This window comes from Stereum hirsutum (genome assembly GCF_000264905.1).
Source record: "Stereum hirsutum FP-91666 SS1 unplaced genomic scaffold STEHIscaffold_11, whole genome shotgun sequence".
Lineage (NCBI taxonomy): Eukaryota > Fungi > Basidiomycota > Agaricomycetes > Russulales > Stereaceae > Stereum > Stereum hirsutum.
The window spans coordinates 1,004,943-1,021,149 of NW_006763141.1; the positions used below are offsets into that span (position 1 = coordinate 1,004,943).

The 16,207-nt window shown below is 53.1% G+C and overlaps 6 protein-coding genes across 6 annotated transcripts in view; 3 read left to right on the forward strand and 3 right to left on the reverse strand.

Moving 5' to 3' along the window:
* STEHIDRAFT_82382 (uncharacterized protein) overlaps window positions 1-3,118 on the reverse strand; it is a 4,979-nt gene extending 1,861 nt beyond the window's left edge. Inside the window, exons 1-9 of the mRNA XM_007306284.1 lie at window positions 3,045-3,118; window positions 1,881-2,978; window positions 1,549-1,666; window positions 1,369-1,455; window positions 1,193-1,316; window positions 710-1,075; window positions 534-638; window positions 358-465; window positions 85-279 (exon numbers count right to left, since the gene is read on the reverse strand). Coding sequence (XP_007306346.1) covers window positions 85-279; window positions 358-465; window positions 534-638; window positions 710-1,075; window positions 1,193-1,316; window positions 1,369-1,455; window positions 1,549-1,666; window positions 1,881-2,634 — 1,857 coding nt within the window. The 5' untranslated portion in view covers window positions 2,635-2,978; window positions 3,045-3,118. The remainder of the gene's footprint in view (window positions 1-84; window positions 280-357; window positions 466-533; window positions 639-709; window positions 1,076-1,192; window positions 1,317-1,368; window positions 1,456-1,548; window positions 1,667-1,880; window positions 2,979-3,044) is intronic.
* Window positions 3,119-3,566: 448 nt separating this feature from the next.
* On the reverse strand, window positions 3,567-4,858 carry STEHIDRAFT_100512 (uncharacterized protein; the record flags this gene model as incomplete). The annotated part of the gene is made up of 6 exons (XM_007306509.1): window positions 4,723-4,858; window positions 4,607-4,649; window positions 4,436-4,486; window positions 4,003-4,323; window positions 3,898-3,940; window positions 3,567-3,836 (listed from the first exon to the last, which is right to left on the reverse strand). Exons 1-6 carry the CDS (start codon window positions 4,736-4,738, stop codon window positions 3,567-3,569), a joined length of 744 nt encoding a protein of 247 aa, XP_007306571.1. The 5' UTR covers window positions 4,739-4,858.
* A 159-nt stretch (window positions 4,859-5,017) lies between these two features.
* On the forward strand, window positions 5,018-5,889 carry STEHIDRAFT_148497 (uncharacterized protein). Its single transcript, XM_007306510.1, has 3 exons — window positions 5,018-5,175; window positions 5,440-5,689; window positions 5,823-5,889. Exons 1-3 carry the CDS (start codon window positions 5,071-5,073, stop codon window positions 5,864-5,866), a joined length of 399 nt encoding a protein of 132 aa, XP_007306572.1. The 5' UTR covers window positions 5,018-5,070; the 3' UTR covers window positions 5,867-5,889.
* Window positions 5,890-7,617: 1,728 nt separating this feature from the next.
* STEHIDRAFT_61440 (glycoside hydrolase family 78 protein) lies at window positions 7,618-10,296 on the forward strand (the record flags this gene model as incomplete). Its single annotated transcript, XM_007306249.1, has 10 exons — window positions 7,618-7,842; window positions 7,921-8,413; window positions 8,495-8,561; window positions 8,635-8,648; window positions 8,714-8,856; window positions 8,940-9,167; window positions 9,225-9,542; window positions 9,608-9,744; window positions 9,812-9,828; window positions 9,899-10,296. The coding sequence occupies 10 exons, from the start codon at window positions 7,618-7,620 to the stop codon at window positions 10,294-10,296; spliced, it is 2,040 nt and encodes a 679-aa protein (XP_007306311.1).
* Window positions 10,297-10,457: 161 nt separating this feature from the next.
* STEHIDRAFT_148498 (glycoside hydrolase family 61 protein) lies at window positions 10,458-11,983 on the reverse strand (the record flags this gene model as incomplete). The annotated part of the gene is made up of 10 exons (XM_007306511.1): window positions 10,458-10,594; window positions 10,666-10,688; window positions 10,762-10,774; window positions 10,840-10,883; window positions 10,939-11,008; window positions 11,102-11,208; window positions 11,282-11,430; window positions 11,532-11,659; window positions 11,741-11,829; window positions 11,929-11,983. The coding sequence occupies 10 exons, from the start codon at window positions 11,981-11,983 to the stop codon at window positions 10,577-10,579; spliced, it is 696 nt and encodes a 231-aa protein (XP_007306573.1). The 3' UTR covers window positions 10,458-10,576.
* Window positions 11,984-15,450: 3,467 nt separating this feature from the next.
* The window catches only part of STEHIDRAFT_82392 (galactose oxidase), a 5,465-nt gene continuing 4,708 nt past the window's right edge, over window positions 15,451-16,207 (forward strand). Inside the window, exon 1 of the mRNA XM_007306285.1 lies at window positions 15,451-16,117. Coding sequence (XP_007306347.1) covers window positions 15,738-16,117 — 380 coding nt within the window. The 5' untranslated portion in view covers window positions 15,451-15,737. The remainder of the gene's footprint in view (window positions 16,118-16,207) is intronic.

The following is a 16,207-nucleotide window of genomic DNA, read 5'->3' on the forward strand; positions in this document are numbered from 1 at the left end:
AAAGAGAGAGAAAGAGAGAGAAAGAGAGAGAAAGAGAGAGAAAGAGAGAGAAAGAGAGAGGGGTATGTGGTGGACGGGGCTCACCGTCTTCAAGGCTCGTTTTGTTTTCGGTATACGGTATGATACTTCGAGCCGAGCCCACTGCGCCAGGAGCTCCTCCGCCTTCGCGTGCAAGTCGACGTCCGTAGATCCGACGCACGCCTTCACGGACTCGTCGACCTTCGAGTCTTGGATCTTATTCCGTGATATGAGGGGCCATGTCGCCATGCACTCGAGCGCCTATCGACAAATAGACAGCAACGCCAGTTAGAGCCGCCATATTGACAAGTCTGAGAGACTGAGGGAGGGTATACGCACCAACAACCGTATCTCGTCGTCTTTAGCGTAGTCTTCCAGCAGATTCGTCATGAGACTGAAACCACGCAGACGCATGACTTGACGCAGAGCAAACTGGTCGTCGGTGATCTAGCGGACGAATATGTTCAACGGGACTTAGAGGAGGGCGAGGGACGAAGAGCAAGTGGACTACGGACCTTGATACGCGTGAGCAGTTTGAACATGACTTTGCGGCTCTGAGTCTGTCGCATGGCCTGAACGACCTTCGGGACCTCTCGCTCGAGCAGTGGCGTCATCAAAGGCTAAAACCAGCCAGCCAACCGCCCAATCAACATCGTGACTTCAAACCTTTAAAAACGCTCCTCGAACTCACCACGAAATCCTCGTCCAACTTCTTTCCCTTCTTCTTCTTACTCCCCTTCAACCCCAACCTATCCACCTCGTCCGAAATCCCCAACGCATCCAAATACAAATCGTCCATCGCCGCCAGGTCCGTCTGCGTCTTCCCTCCGATGAAGCCCACGCACTTCGGCTCGCCGCAGTAGCACGGCTGGGCGTCGTGTCCGTACCGGTCGACGTTGTAGTTGAACGTGAGCTCCTCGTTCGCGCGGATGAACCGGTTCGCGAAGATGCCCATGCGGATTCGGGACCCGACCGTCCATTTCGCGACGTAGCAGTTTGGGTTGCAGGAGTGGTTCGCGAAGCGGCCGATTCCGCCGCGTTTGGTCGCGTCGATGTACTGTGGATGACAGAGTAAGGAAGCAGCGAAGGGAATAGGGGTAAGGCGGGGTATCGAGAAGGAGGAGAAGGAGGAGAAGGAGGAGAAGGAGGAAACGATGAGGAAGATAAAACGGACCTCGTCTTTCTGCAACATCATGAAGTAGAAATGTCGAATACCCTCCTCGGCATATTCTCTCATCCGCTTCACGAACGTCGGGTGCGAGATAACATCGCCAACATACTCGTAGATGAACGTATCCCTGTACACCACCCGGGTCAGAGTCAGCGCAATACAGAAGTTGAAGGACATACTTTCGCAGATCAGCCGCCGCCCTCAACCCGAACCCCTTCTTCTCCGTCTGCACGATATCAATCGGAGCGTACTGCAGCCTCTGAAACCTGCACCCATCCCTCTACGTCAGAATGCCCTTTCTTTTGCTTCCACGCGGCCGGGAAGTTCGGAGAGGAAGTGAAAGATAGAACAGAACGTACCGTTGATTCCGACAGTAACTCTTACAGCGACAATCGTCCGGCATGCATTCTACCTGGGTAAGACGGTTGATACAGTCCGAGTCGTGACCGCAGGCTATGTCTGGGTCGTCGCCTGCACCTGTGTGCCGATGCAGCAGAAAAAGAAACGAAAGTCAATATCATGTCCGAAAATACCACCGCAAAAACAGCTCTCCACGCTAATTATCAAAACCAAAGGGATATGAAATACAACGACCTGGTATCTCGACAACACCGCTCCCCGGACGCCATAGAAACAAAACGAAAAGCAAAAAGCGAACAAAGACAGAGAAGGAGAGAGAGAAAGCACGTACTGGGATCATAAGTACAATCACACGTCATACTCTCCAACGCCTCCCTACTCCTCCCCAAAGTCGCATACTGATAATGGCTCCTCGTCATCTCCGTAAACGTCTTCATCGCGTCCTCCTCCGCCTTCGGCAGATGGCCAATCAGCTGCGGTCCCGCCTTCTCTGCTCCTCCCCCTGCCTTGCCACCTTTTCCGCCTCCTGATTTTCCGCGCTTGGTGGACTTGGAGGGGGAAGGTTTGATGTCGGCATCGTCGGGATTGGGGTCAGGGGAGGGTTCGAGCGAAGTCTCAGGCTCGTCGATTTCTTCTTCGCCTTCGTCGTCCGGGTCTGGCTTGAGAGCATGTGAGTGTGAGTGTGAGTTGGAAGTGGACGTAGACGCAGAAGGCTCGAAAGGATCGTCTTTGAAGAGGTCTGAGGCTTCCGGGGCCTCTCCTTCTTCGCGTTTGGAGTTCTCTACGTATTCGTGCTTAGGTTGCGGCGAGGACCGCGATAGGTCGTACTTGGGCGAGGGCGGTGGCATCTCTTCGTGTTTAGGCGAGAACGCGGGACCGGGCTCGTCCTCGGGTTCGGGTTTGGCGACGATGTCGCCAAAAGCGTCTACTGTAAGCTCCGAAGACGTAGGCACGCCCATCTCGACATCCTCCCTCTCCTCGTCTTTGATATGTAGAGCATTGGGGGTAGAGGCAGCGTCGTCGTCGTCTGGCGGGGGCTCGAGTTTGATTTTGGAGGGGTATCCGGGGTAACGATATTTCGACATCGTCGGCTCTGTCCTTCTTCTTCTTCTTCACCACTCGATACTAAAGCCTACAACCCTACGAGCTGATGAACGCGTAAAAGAAGAAGCGAAAACAAACAAAGAGCAAGACGTGCGGAAGAGCGCCGTCGTCTATCGATTCCGGAGGTTGCGAGCGTCACGGTAGACGATAGATGATGGCGGCGAGAGCCAAGAATCGACGAGTGGCGTCGGAGTCGGATGGTGACTCAGGCGTCGACGGTTCGGCCGTCGTCGACAGCAAGCACGAAGGCACCCAAAAAAAAGGTGATGCCACTCCGAGCAATGATCACGCTGCCTCGAAAGCGTATGTAAGACCTGCACGAAACCTTAACGAATGCTGTTTCAGGAATTACACGCAACAAGACTTTGTTGAGGTCTCAGAAAGAACTTACGTCGAAGAACTGTGAACTGCGTCCAGGTGGAGGGAGAGTGTAAGTGTAGTAAGCGGATAGGTGGTGTGGTGGCTGTCCGCACGCAGGTACGAAAGAGGAAGGTAGGAAAGAGGAAGCAAGGAGGGGGTCAGCCACAGTCACGAAGAGAAGAGTGTTTCACTTGCGTGGCTAAAAAGGGAATTGGCGGAAAATGGAGCGCACAATAAATGGAGAGTGTCGTAGCGATGACTAGAGCCTTACAATGTAGTGCTACTACGGCAAGCTCAGAAGATTCAGAGGTCGGTCGGGCAACACCAACACCAGCGAACCATGGCAAGTGCAATTCGGAGACGATACAGATCGTAGACAGATCACAAATCACAGACAGCTAGGGCAACAACAACGACGACGACGACCACAACGACACGCAGACTCACGACATGATATGTATAGCGTACAACAGCACCACACTAGCACCTTCAAAGGCCTTCTGGACTCTTGTTTCGCACACACTTCTACACTTATGACACCACCGACAATGGGTCAAACCCAAGGGTGGGATGGGATGACGCCGACGTTCAGCGCCTTGTCTGCTGCGTCTTCTTGGTTTCTGCTTCCTTTGCTTTCTCTAGACATCGAATACGAACAGTCAGCCAAGAGTGTAGGGTACGGTGAAGGGTATGTAGTGATGACTGAGTACTGACCTTCAGCCTCAGCCTTACGCTTCGCCTGCGCGGCCTCGCGTTCTTGACGGATCTTGGCCAGACGGGCAAGATCAGTCTTCGCTTCGTCGGTCTTTCCTTGGACGTGGAGCTGCAATAGAATGAGAGGACAGTGAGTTCGATGATTACATTTACGGTATGGGGAAACGTACCTTCCAATACCGATCCTTCGCTTCTTTCTTCTCCTTCTCCTCCCTGTCCCAATAATCAGTTCAGAAAAACAAATCCAAACATCGACACAGCATTCGGTCACGCACCTCTCCTTCCGACTCAACTGCCTCGGCTCATTCAAATCTGAAATATTCATCTTCTTCGTGACATGGTTCGGGTTCACTAACACATCGTCGTCCCCTCCCTCTCCCTCCTCCCCCTCCTCATCCTCTCCGTCTTTCTTTTCCTTCTTGGCCTTGGTTTTGGGCCCTTGTTTCTGTTTGAGCGCCTTGCGTTCCGCGCGTGTGAGTTCGGGCTGGGCGGCTGCTGAGCCGCCCGCGGCGTCTTCTTCCTCTGAGGACTCTTCTTCTTCGGATTCTTCTTCGATTTCGTCGGAGTCGTCTTCGGAGGAGGATTGCTCGCCACGACTGAGAGAGGGAGAGAAACAGAGGGGACAGGGATGTCAGACTTGGAGGATATATCCGTCGGGAATAGAAAGGGAAAGATCATCATGAAGAGGAGAGGGGAGGAAAGACTGACCGCTTATCCATAGATACCGCTGTCCCGTTCTCGTCGAGACTCAGGTTGCGACTAGAGCACACATCGCACCACGATCACACGATAGGATAGAAAAAAGAGCGCAGAAATTGCATAGATTAACGATCATAATCATAGGACAGTTGGGAGGATACATGGGCTGCTATTAAATACCTGAAGCTCCTTCCACCGCCTCGTTTCGCTTTGCCGTATTTGCCTTGACATAACACGATGAACTTCGGAACTCCTGACGAGCGATGAGAGCGCCACACGGCGGACGGCGCACGTACCTGCGTTTCTGACCATGATTTCAACTTCGTTCTTCGAGGGATGTTAAGGATACTAGATGTGATGGTGGATGGATGGCCGATACGAGCTGTTGGTTGTAACTTGAGACCGTAGATTGGCTGTGGAGGACAGAGGCGTCAAAGACACCAAAGGGATCGAATTTCAAAAGATGGGCAAGATTACCATATCGCGTAATTCACTTGTCTGATAAATCGGAGTTCCAACTAACCTTCCCACGCTCTCTCTCCGCCATCGCTCGCGCCGCTGCCCGACCGTCCCGAACATCACCACACACTTCATCCAATACCGCTCTCCTTCTCGTCTGTGATCTGAGAGGAGAGAGACAAACAATGACGACGATACCAGCGCGTCTTGCGCGCACGACGATGCGGTCGACGAGCCCGGAGATGGCGAGGAAGAGGGTGATTGATCTGTACAGGGAATGGATGCGCGCGGTGAGTGCACTTCGAACCTCCTCGCGCGATGGAGTTGGCTCTGACCTGCCCGAAACTACTTTCTTTTTACGCGGCATTTTTTTTGGACGGACTGTTTTCTTCTTACTCTTCTTTCTTCGTCTTTCTTTTTCTTCTACCTTTTGTGATCGTTCTCTTTTCTTCCCCCTCCTCTCCTCTTCGTGTCATCCATGCCGATGACCGTCGTCTCCCCCTCCTCTTTTTCACCCCTTCTCTTTCTCTCACTTCATCACAACTAACCCCCAGGCCCCCGAAATATGCACCGTCTTCGCGCTCAACATCCCCGCCTCGCAACTCCGCCAAACCATCCGCTTCAAATTCGAACAACACCGTCACGTCACAGACCCCAAAGTGATCGACGTCCTCGTCACGAAATCCCGCATGGAGTACCAGGAGATCATGAACTGCTGGGCGCAGGAACCGCATATTCTTGGGCTGCTGTTGGATAGCGGGAAGACGAGGCCGCAGAGGACGTTTATGCAGAAGTTTTTGGAGGGTATGTGTCTCTCCCTCACCTTTTTTTTTCTGGAGCTATTTGGCAGTGGACCTGGGTGTTTTTTGGGGAGTGGGGGTGGTGTTGAGATTCGACATTGGGATTGTGTGCTGATTGAAGGCTTGGTTCTGTTTAGGTCGGGACGAGGACGCTGTGATTCCGGCCGCGACTGGCTTGTAGTATTAGACGGATACCTACAGACCGAGTATACATTTTTTCTTTCTATTTGACCCTGTGCCAGCGCCGGTTGTCGCGAAGCCTGTTTGCTTCTCCATCCCGCCAACTCTCAACTCTCAACTCTCCACATCTTGCCTACCTCGACCCGGACGTAAATGGTGAGTTTCACGTTCTCCCGTTATTTCACTTTCGCTTTCGTTTCGACTTTTTCTTTACTCTCTATCATGATGAGAATCTTGCCGCCCCAGTCGTAGTGTGTCTCTGACAAGCGCGCTTTGACGATCGGTTCAAGCATACAGCCAAATACTATGCGCTACTGAATTCTTTTTCTTCCTCCTCTCTTTCATCTCGCCTGGCCTCTTCTTTGCACGACCTCGTAACTCGTTGCTGACTCTGTTTCTCTGATCAGTCAGGTTTATTTAGGTATCAAATGCTCGTGGATGTGTGTTGTGCCAGCATCCTACCGGGCACGATGAGATGAATGAGTGAATCATGGTGCATCCGACCCATGAACGCGTCCGCGAACCCATAGTCAGCCTAAATCTGACCACTTGTCGATGGAAAAGTTTAAGGCTGAAAAATACAATACTCGTGCGTGTCATCTCTATCCCCCTCACGCTTTTCTTCACCTTCTTCACTCCTCCATCAATCATCCTTGTCCTACGTTCACCTGGGACTCATACCCTATACACTACATACATATACACAACTATCGAGATGAGAAACTTGCCGCCCCAGTCGTAGCGTGTCTCTGACAAGCGCGCTTTGACGATCGGTTCAATGCATACAGCCAAATAATATGCGCTACTGAAATCCACCCTTTCCCTGTTCTTTCTTTCTTTCTTCGTCACTTTTCGCATTCGTTCGTTTTCGCTCGTGTGCGGTTTGCTGATACCTGAATTCTTCGTTAGGTGATTGTCGATTGCTGTGAGCTTGTTGGAGGGGTAAGTTCCACTTTTACATAAGTTAGCTGGTGCATGCGCACATTCGGACTGTGAATGTCGAATCCCAGTTGCAAGTGAAGGTACTTGTTCATTGTTGAGTATCCGCTATGCTGTGTTCTTGATATACGACGTTCATCGTCACCCTTGGCTTCTAATAATAATCCTGCGTTATTCCTTCCATGTGGCGAATTTGTGGCACGCCAGCGCCTAAATGTCGGAAACGGCGGGACGCAAAAGGGACGCTCCATGTATCTCGTGCCACACGCATCTGACTCTCTTTCTTTCGAACACTTCCCGACGTCCTTATATTCCGTAAATTACTCGAAGATCCTGGCATGATGTCGGATGGTTTGTTGCCGTTCTATGCCTACTGGCTCTGGTGTAGGAAGCCTGGCTGGAGACTAGCGGACCGCGAACACGACGCTCGTGACCCCGCCCTTCACGTCCTCGTCCTCTCCTGACCAAGCTGGCCCACCCCTTTCTGGTCACGGAGGTGGGAGGGGCGGTCAAGTGTTCGTCGATGCGTCCTGGAATAATTACGGGCGGGGAGGTGGACGTCATTGCCGTCCGTTGCTTCTGCTACTCAGGGCATACTTCTGCGGCGCGCTGCCCAGAGCATACGTATTGTGAGTGTTTAGACGAGAACTTGAGCCTTCGCGAAGTATATATTGCGATGGACCTGGTTGCTCGGATGCGTTTGGTCAGGTTGTTCTCGCCATTGTCCATTCTCCCCGCCTCTCGACCAACTATCATAAAATGAGGAGGCCCACCCGTTCGACGGCCTCGCTCGTCGCGACAGCCGCTGCCGTCATGCTCTCATTTGATGTGGCGAACATCTTCGTGAACGCGGCGGCACCTGCAGGCCCATGGGACGCGTTCAACTACGCGCCCGAGTCGAAGACTGTGTATCCGAGTGCGGTGAGGCAGGTGGAGGGGAGTGTGGTTGGTGCGGAGAATCTTGTGGGTGGGGGCGAAGGTGGGAGCGCGGTATTGGAAGGGGTGGGAAGTTATGCGGTGCTTGATTTTGGGAAGGAGGTGCGTCTTTCCTACCCTACATATCGTCTTTGATGATAAAGCCGTGGTGCTGACGCTATGCTTTGGTTTGGCACATAGGTCGGCGGTCTGATCTCCCTGAACTTCGACAACACGACCTCAACATCCTCCATCGCCCTCTCATTCACCGAATCCCCCCTCTTCATCAATCCCCTCCAATCCGACGACTCGACCTACCCCTCCGCCAACATGTCCTACGACGGCGTCCTCTCCGTCCCTGCGCCCCTCTCCACCGGCCCCTGGACGCAACCCCCCTCCCGCCTCCGCGGCGGCTTCCGCTTCCTCACCATCTCCCTCACTGACACCTCGAACGCATCCATATCCATCTCCAACATCTCGTGCGCTATCTCCTTCATGCCGCACTACGACGATCTGCGGAATTATACCGGGTATTTTTATGCGAAGGATACGCTGGGGAGTAAGTTTGGGTATGGAGGCGAGGTGGGAGATGTGGATTTCCTAAGTAAGGTGTGGTATGCGGGGGCGTATACTGTGCAGACGAATACGGTGCCGTTGGATACGGGAAGGATGATTCCGATGGTGGCTTCTCCAGGTGCGCCGCGCTGAGCTATTTGTGTTGTGGTTGTGGTGTGAGTTGGACTGAAGATGGTTCATTGGTTTTTGTGTGGGGTAGGATGGGCGAATAATGCGACGCTGGGTGTGGCGGGACCTATCATTGTTGACGGCGCGAAACGAGATCGGTGAGTGACTATTGCTTAGATTCTGGGATAGACGCATCATAACTCACATGACGCCACTTGAACTTCCACGCAGAGCAGTGTGGCCCGGTCAGTCTCTCTCGGCTGCCTTCTTGCGTTCTTATCGGTATACTGAGACGAGGGTGGTATTGAAGGTGATATGGGCATCGCTGTGCCCACTCAATTCGTCTCCACGAATGATCTGCTACCGACGAAGAACGCGCTGTCCACGATGTTCGCAGCTCAGGATCCTAGCACGGGCGCATTACCCGAGTCTGGGCCACCTCTAAGTCAGACTGTGAGCTCAATATACACCCTTCATAAACTCAGTCCATCCCATTCGAGATACCAGTCTGACGCAAAAATGGTCTGGATGGGCAGGGCAGCGACACCTATCATATGTGGACTCTCATCGGGGCACATAACTACTACACGTACTCTGGAGACCTGGACTGGTTGCAGACGATCTGGACGAATTATACGAAGGCGGTGGCGTTCCTCGAGGGTAAAGTTGATAGTTCGGGTTTGATGAATATTACGGGCTTGAGGGATTGGGCCAGGAAGGGTGGCGGAGGGCATAATGCGGAGGGAAATGCATTGCTCTACAAGGTCTGATCTAGTCCAAAATGCTCCAAGACCTTGTTACTCATTACCCCCCATACGTAGACATTGGTCAACAGCGCCGACCTCGCCAAGACACTAAACTCCTCCGACCTCGCCTCCTCCTGGTCCAGCAACGCCACCGCTCTGAAGTCAACCTTCAACTCCGTCTTCTGGGTCGACTCCCTCGGGATGTATCGCGACAACTCGAGCACGACGCTCTGTCCGCAGGACGCCAATTCCATGGCGATATTGTATAATCTGACGACTTCGCCGGAGCAGGCGAGTATGGTGAGCGAGGGCCTGGAGAAGAATTGGGTCGAGATTGGGGCGGTGGCCCCGGAGTTGCCGGATAATGTCTCGCCGTTTATTAGTGGACTTGAGGTAAGTTTGTATTTGGGGGTCTGCTGTGGTGTGATATGTTCTTACGGTGCGATTGATTTGCGTAGCTGTCGGCTCATTTTGTGGCGGGAAATGCGTCGAGGGCTATGGATCTGCTGCATCGTGAGTGGGGCTTTATGCTCTACACGAATACGAGTGTGCAGTCGACACTCTTGGAGGGTTTCACGAGCAACGGCTCTTTACTGTACGTATCACATTCTATCCTCCATATTCCACACGTCCTCACCTCTAACATCTTGTTCTCCCCGCAGTTACCGTTCCTACCAAGGTACACAACATCTCTACCCTCTCATTCGTTCGTCGAGACTTGACTGACTTAACTCCTCATCGACATCAAGGCTACAACTACGACCCCTCCTACATAAGTCACTCTCATGGCTGGTCCTCCGGCCCAACCTCCGCCCTCACATTCTACGTCCTCGGACTCACCGTAACAGCCCCCCAAGGCTCTACCTGGTCCATTGCGCCACAGCTCAGCGGTCTCGACGCCGCCGAGGGCGGATTCGAGACTCCTTTAGGCTGGTTCGGCGTGCAGTGGAATGTCACCGGTGGCAGTAACAGTGACGACGCGCCTGCAGCATTTACGTTGAAGTTCGATGTACCACAGGGGACGAAGGGGGTGGTGACGTTGCCGGTGGTGGGGAATACGACTTTGGATGGGACGGCGGTGAATGTGGGAGGGGATGGAGTGTTGGAGAGTGGGGGAGGGGTGCATGTTGTGGTTGTGCAGACTTGATGTTTTGAGCCTCGACAAAAATTGGCAACGGATGGTTTTGACGTATCGCAATCGTGTACTTTTTAGCAGCAGCAATGAAAGTAGTGCCTTTTTACTGCGAGAATGTGAGAACTGCAAGTCGGCGTCGAACGAAGAAAGTTTGTTGTACAACACATGTTCGTTGAATTCCGAGTCGTACACCGATCTATACAACACAAGCGAAATAGAATTACCCCTCCATCACAAACTCTTACACACGCATTCTCGCTGCAGAAATCGATGATGACCTCCGGTAGGTAATTCACCCGGACCAGACGGCCTGTACAGAGTGCGAAATCGAGTCCAGTAGTCAGCACAGTAGTAGTAATGCAAGCAGTGAATCGAACTCACGGGACCGGGCTGGGTATAGTTGACTGTAAATCGGCATGAAGGACATGGTCATTAGAGACTTGCGACTCCCAACAGAATTCTGAACAGGATACATACCAGGGACGGGGTACTATAGAGAACGAAAGGCCAGGATAAGCTAAGGAATTGAATAAGTATAATGATCGAAGGACTCACGTAGATGTTGAGGAGAATTCCGGGCTCGTTGCCGGTGTAGACGCCTATTCGAAGTCGGCCGTTAGGATGACAGTTTATATATGGTGAATATAGGCTGACCTGGGATAGCTACGAGGGGACCTGGGGTGCCACTTCCACCGCCAGTGACGGTGACCTGACCGCACGAGAGCTGCAAACGATGATACGGATCAGCAACGAACGAGTCTCAATTGCCGACCGACAGCAATGTAAGATGGACAGGAAAAAGCGGGGCAGGACGTACGTAGAACTGGGCACCACCGAACGTGGACGCAGTGTGCAGCGCGATCGCCTCCATGCGGACGAGGTAGTCTCCCGAGGGTAAGTTCTCCGGCACCGTGAAGCTCACACCTTCAAATAAACAACGTCAATCCACTGATGAGCCTTGAGTCTGGACTTGTAAAGGAGATGAGATAAAAGTTACCTGGCAAGTTCTGTGCAGGGAAGGATATGCTCGACCCGCCGTCGGTCACAGCGGTGATTTCATACACCTTGAACCAGACAGTCCCGGAGCCGTCGAAGGTTGCTGCAGTCTGGCCAGCGGGAGCTTTTGCCATGTAGACGTTGACGACACTGTTATTGCAAGTGGTCAAATAGTTAACTCGGAGGACATGGCAAAAAAGGTATGGAAGGAAGTATTGAGGTGGGGGGGGGAGAGACAGGGAGAGACGGACCCTGGGTGGTATATCGTTCCGTCAGACATGATGCCGAGGGTAGAGCCAGCGGCGACGGTGGCGGTCTGGGCAGTCGGGTTCGTCGCAGTGTCATAGCACCTGAAGTCGGGGCTCGTCACATCGGTGACCTGTTAGAAAAACGCATCCTGTCAACATTTGCATATACCGATTTGCGCTTACTGGACTCTGAGCGCCGAACGTAGACGTACTGGAGCTTGGGTCTCGAAGTTGTTCGTCTCGCGGACATATTCCCAGTCCGCCGTGTCAGTGGTACCGAGGACAAGCGATGGGAAAGTATCTGTCAGAGATGCACCATCGGTTAGTGATACTCGCGTTGATATTGCACTACGGGTGGATAGTTGACGGGAAAATAAGAAGGAGAAGGCCGAGAACGTACAATGGGCGGAAACACTAGCAGCTAAGGCCAAGAACGCGAGGATAGCGGACTTCATGATTTTGATATTGGGTTTACCGTTGACTGAGCTGACCGAGGTGCTGCTGTCGAGGTACGTATTGCCTCGAGCAGTGGCTTTTATAACTGTCCATGCCCTATTCATAAATTCAACCTGGAACGGTCAGTCTGACATGGTCCTTCAATCCGATTTAGACGAAGAAACTTGACGCTGGACACTAAACAGACTCACTCGACTCCGCAATTGTAACACGAGGTCCGGTGCGGCGAAATGGGAACAACGAGCGACCATTCGACTCGGACACGGCACGCCTATCGAGCTCTACAATGAAACAGTTCGTAAGTTTAGAGTCGCAAATGCTCCGAGATGTAAACGAGGCTTAACCCGCTACTTCAATCACGATCCTGGATTAGCTCGCGTTCCGGTTTGAGTTCACCGTCAGTTTGACCATAGTACACTGTGCGAGGGTAATGAGAACATGGGTCAGCCGACAGGATAGGATGACATTGAAACAGCATGCCGAGAGCTAGAAGTCGCTTCAACATCCGAGGGTGAGCCGAAATTCACTGGAGGCAATCCGTTAGCTGGACATGACGATGAAAATAGATAGAAATAGATAGATTTTAGCAAGCGCCTGTCGTCATACGAGAACTATCAAGTGAATATCGATGTACCACCAGCTGCGTAACATAAAAATACCGTTCAGTGAGGTCAGTCGTGATAGTAATGCATGAAGCATGATAATAGACATACTACCGTCGAGAGGCAGTTGCGAGGTAATAAGCCGCGAATAAACCGATCTGGAGCCGAACAGAGTCATTCCGAGTCTAACCGCAAGTTCCGTACGATGGTGATGGCGATGGTTCTACTAGACCTTATTATAATCTCTGCATCTAGATGGTCGTGTTCGAGGGAGAGTTGGGTTTCGCTACAGGCAAGCCTGCAAGCAGTAAGTAGCTCGAGACCAAGCCCAAGCATAAAAGGCCGCGCAGAATGCAAGAGCGGCCACTCATTGACACAGCACTGTTGGAGTTCTATTTTGTCAACGTGACATGGAAAGGGGTCGATAATTTTTAGAACAAAAAAATGTGCAACCACCCACATCCAAACCCATTCCTGAAAACGGCGCCAAATTGCCAATGCCAGTTGACAGTTGACTTGTGGAGGAGCGACTCAGATGCAACGCGAAACCTCGGAGGCTACGTAGTAGAGGCTACTACTGATCATAAGTCCTGCGCCGTAGTTTTATTGCAGTATCTCTGCCTGAATGGTCTGGAACCGGACATAACGCACGAAGTTGAATGACAATTTATCACAATTCAATTCGAAGGCCGTCAACGGGGAATGGAGCGCTACGTCCGCCCGGAAGGGGTAGTAGTACTAGTAAGTCACGCATTATGCCCGAAGCCCTGGTGTATCGTCAAAGTCGAGAGAGACAGCAGAGTAGTATGCGGACGGTACCCGTTCCAGAGTCCTCTTCAAGTTAGGTATTGGGCTAAGGCAGCGAGAATGTTAATGTCAATGTAGAGAGGTGACCCCAATGAGCTGTCCGAGTCGAGATGCCAGTGGGGAGAAGAAAGTTTTAATTTCGAGGGATGAATCCAGAGTCGTTCTCGGAGGATGAGACTCCTGATGCACTTTCTGTCCACGAAGAGTTTGTTGGGTAGAGGTCGTCGAGAGCCACAACTTGAACACGAGCGCCACCAACTTCTCTCGACCCGCGACGTGGACGCAGGGTCACCTGTACTCTGAGTCTGAATCAGTAAACGGTAGGCGGGAGGTCATCTACTTAGCTGTCTTTGGACTGGTCCGCCTAGTGTACGCGTGCAATACGTGCATAGATACAGATGAAGCACTCAGCAAAAAAGGTAGCGAGGCGCGTCGAGCGTGTTACCGTTACAGTACTGCATGACCGGTGACCATCGACCGCGACACCAAGCTGCGGTTGGGTTGTGTACGGTTTGTACCAGCACTGAGCAAGCCCGTGATTCAGAGGAAAGTTGTGCCACTAGAGTTGATTGCGAGCACCGAGCGGAGTTGACTGCGACGAGGAAGGAAGGAAGGAAGGTCATAGAGCCAATCGATGGGGAATCGAGATGGTGGGGCAAAGGCGGAGAAGAACCGGGGACGGTCTTTACGGTCGTCGGTCGAGATCCCATGCCTAATTGCATGGAGATGGGAAATAATTTACAGCAAAGATCCCTGAACATATACATCTGGCCAGCGGTCCGCTCTGTTGGAGGGTGCTGGTTATGTTATGTACTTCAGTCACTGTGGCACCGTCGCACCGTCGCATCGTGGCTTTTATGCGCTCAAGTGATTCGACGTGCAGAGGCTAAATAATAAAATTTAAAAGCGTATGGAGGCAAGGGTGGTGGTCGGCTGTAATGCGGCTCGAGCGATAAACGGATTCGTCAGTGGCCGCTCCGGTGTCTGTTCTGCCAGTGTCGTGTCTGTCAAAACGAGGTCGGTCGAACAAACCAACGGCTGAGAATCACAGCTCTGACCACGACCGCCACCAAGTCCTCCATCCACACCGTACAGAGCCAGGACGAAGTTGAAGATGAAGGCTCGGGTCAGGAACGGGAAGCTACAATGGACGAGTGCCTGGAAGGGCGAGCGGAAAGTGGATAATAATAGTCAAACTAATACTAGTCCTCCTGGGCCGGCGGCAAGCCCAAGCTCGTCGAGGACGGCCACTAGCAGGACTCCCACGGCTCTATTCGCCCATCCCGACAACGGCGACGCGTACGCGACGTCCTCCACGTTCTCCTCCACGCCTTTGCACGCCTCGCACGACGCCTCAGACGACAACGACGACGCCAACGACGACGACGCAGCCTCGGATTCTTCACTTCGCTTTTCGGCGCAGACACACGTGGATTGGGAGACGGAGACCGTTTCGCTCGGTGACCGACTCGGACAAGGATACTACGGCGGATTGCAACTGAACGGCAGCGGTCTTTCTATCGGCCATCAGCCTCATCAGCCTCCTCATCATCTTGACGACGACGACGAGAACAAGAACCGAAGACGGATCTCGAGCCTGAAGAATATCCCGTTCGCACGAAGTCCACAGTCCCCGACCAAGATGTCGACCTCTTCGTCCTCTCTCAGGAACACTAACAACAACCCGCCCTCGCGCACCGGCTCGACGTCCGCAACGTCCTCTCGCCGTCGTGCAGAACGCGAGAACCTGAGTCTGAGCGGTACTGGTAGTAGTGCTAGACACGCACAAAGTCCGCCTTCACTCCCCGACGTTGGGAGCCCGCCCGCACGTCTCATCACGCCAAACAACACAGGGACGAACAACAGTTTCATCCCGAACAGCATCACCTCCAACATCACCTCCAACCCCAACAACAATCCCAACGGTAACGGCAGCTCCTACTCCACAACGAACAATTCCATCGCGACTCCCACCGCGCTCACCCCCGGTCCTGGCGCTAATATCCTCCTCGGCAGCATCGCAGCGGGCACCTACTCCCCCGCCGCCTCGTCCGCATCCGGGCCCGCGTCCTCCGTATCTACACCTTCGTCTTCGCCTTCTATATCGAGCAAGGCGCCCTCTGTGTCTGCGACGACGACGAGTACATCGTATTTCAACGGCGCTCATCACCACAATCATAATCAGAACCAGAACCAGACCTATAATCAACATCACGGCCATAATCAACACCACCATAATCCGTCGACCATCTCTACCTCCACGTCTACGTTGAACACGAACACGAGCACGACGTCGCTCAAAATCCCAAACTCGCCGCTTATAAGAACTCCGATCGGACCACGCATGCCTTCCAACCCCGGCTCATCGCGCAAATCGCAAGGATCGACCACGAGCGAGACATCGACGCCTTCTTCCGCGAACGTTCCTTTACCTTCATCCCAAGGCCAGGGCCAAGGGGGGAATCAGGGGAATCAGACGATGCATTCGGACGTGTCGAGTGTGAGGAGGTTGGCGGCTACGAATGCGAGCTCGTCGTCACTTGGGCCTGGGAGCTCGCATATGTCGCATGCTAGTTCTGGTGGTGGTTCGGGTGGACATAGGGACGGAAGGGATGGAAGGGACGGAAGGGACGGAAGGGATGGAAGGGATGGGAGAGAGAAAGGGGACAGAGAAGTCCATTCGACAGCGTCCAGCTCGAACCTCAAAGCCTCCTCCTCCTCCATCTCCGCCTCCTCCACCCTCCGCCCCTCCCCACCCTCCCTCCCACCCCCGCCCCCCAAACCGAACCCCAACCCAACCCTACCCTCCCAAAC

What these genes read in the sequence shown, in the direction of transcription:
- STEHIDRAFT_148497 (XM_007306510.1), top strand. Translation starts at nt 5,071, where the DNA reads ATGACGACGATACCAGCGCGTCTTGCGCGCACGACGATGCGGTCGACG. An exon ending in ACAGGGAATGGATGCGCGCG is followed by an intron (nt 5,176 to 5,439) that starts GTGAGTGCACTT and finishes ACTAACCCCCAG; the next exon opens with GCCCCCGAAATATGCACCGT. An exon ending in TATGCAGAAGTTTTTGGAGG is followed by an intron (nt 5,690 to 5,822) that starts GTATGTGTCTCT and finishes GGTTCTGTTTAG; the next exon opens with GTCGGGACGAGGACGCTGTG.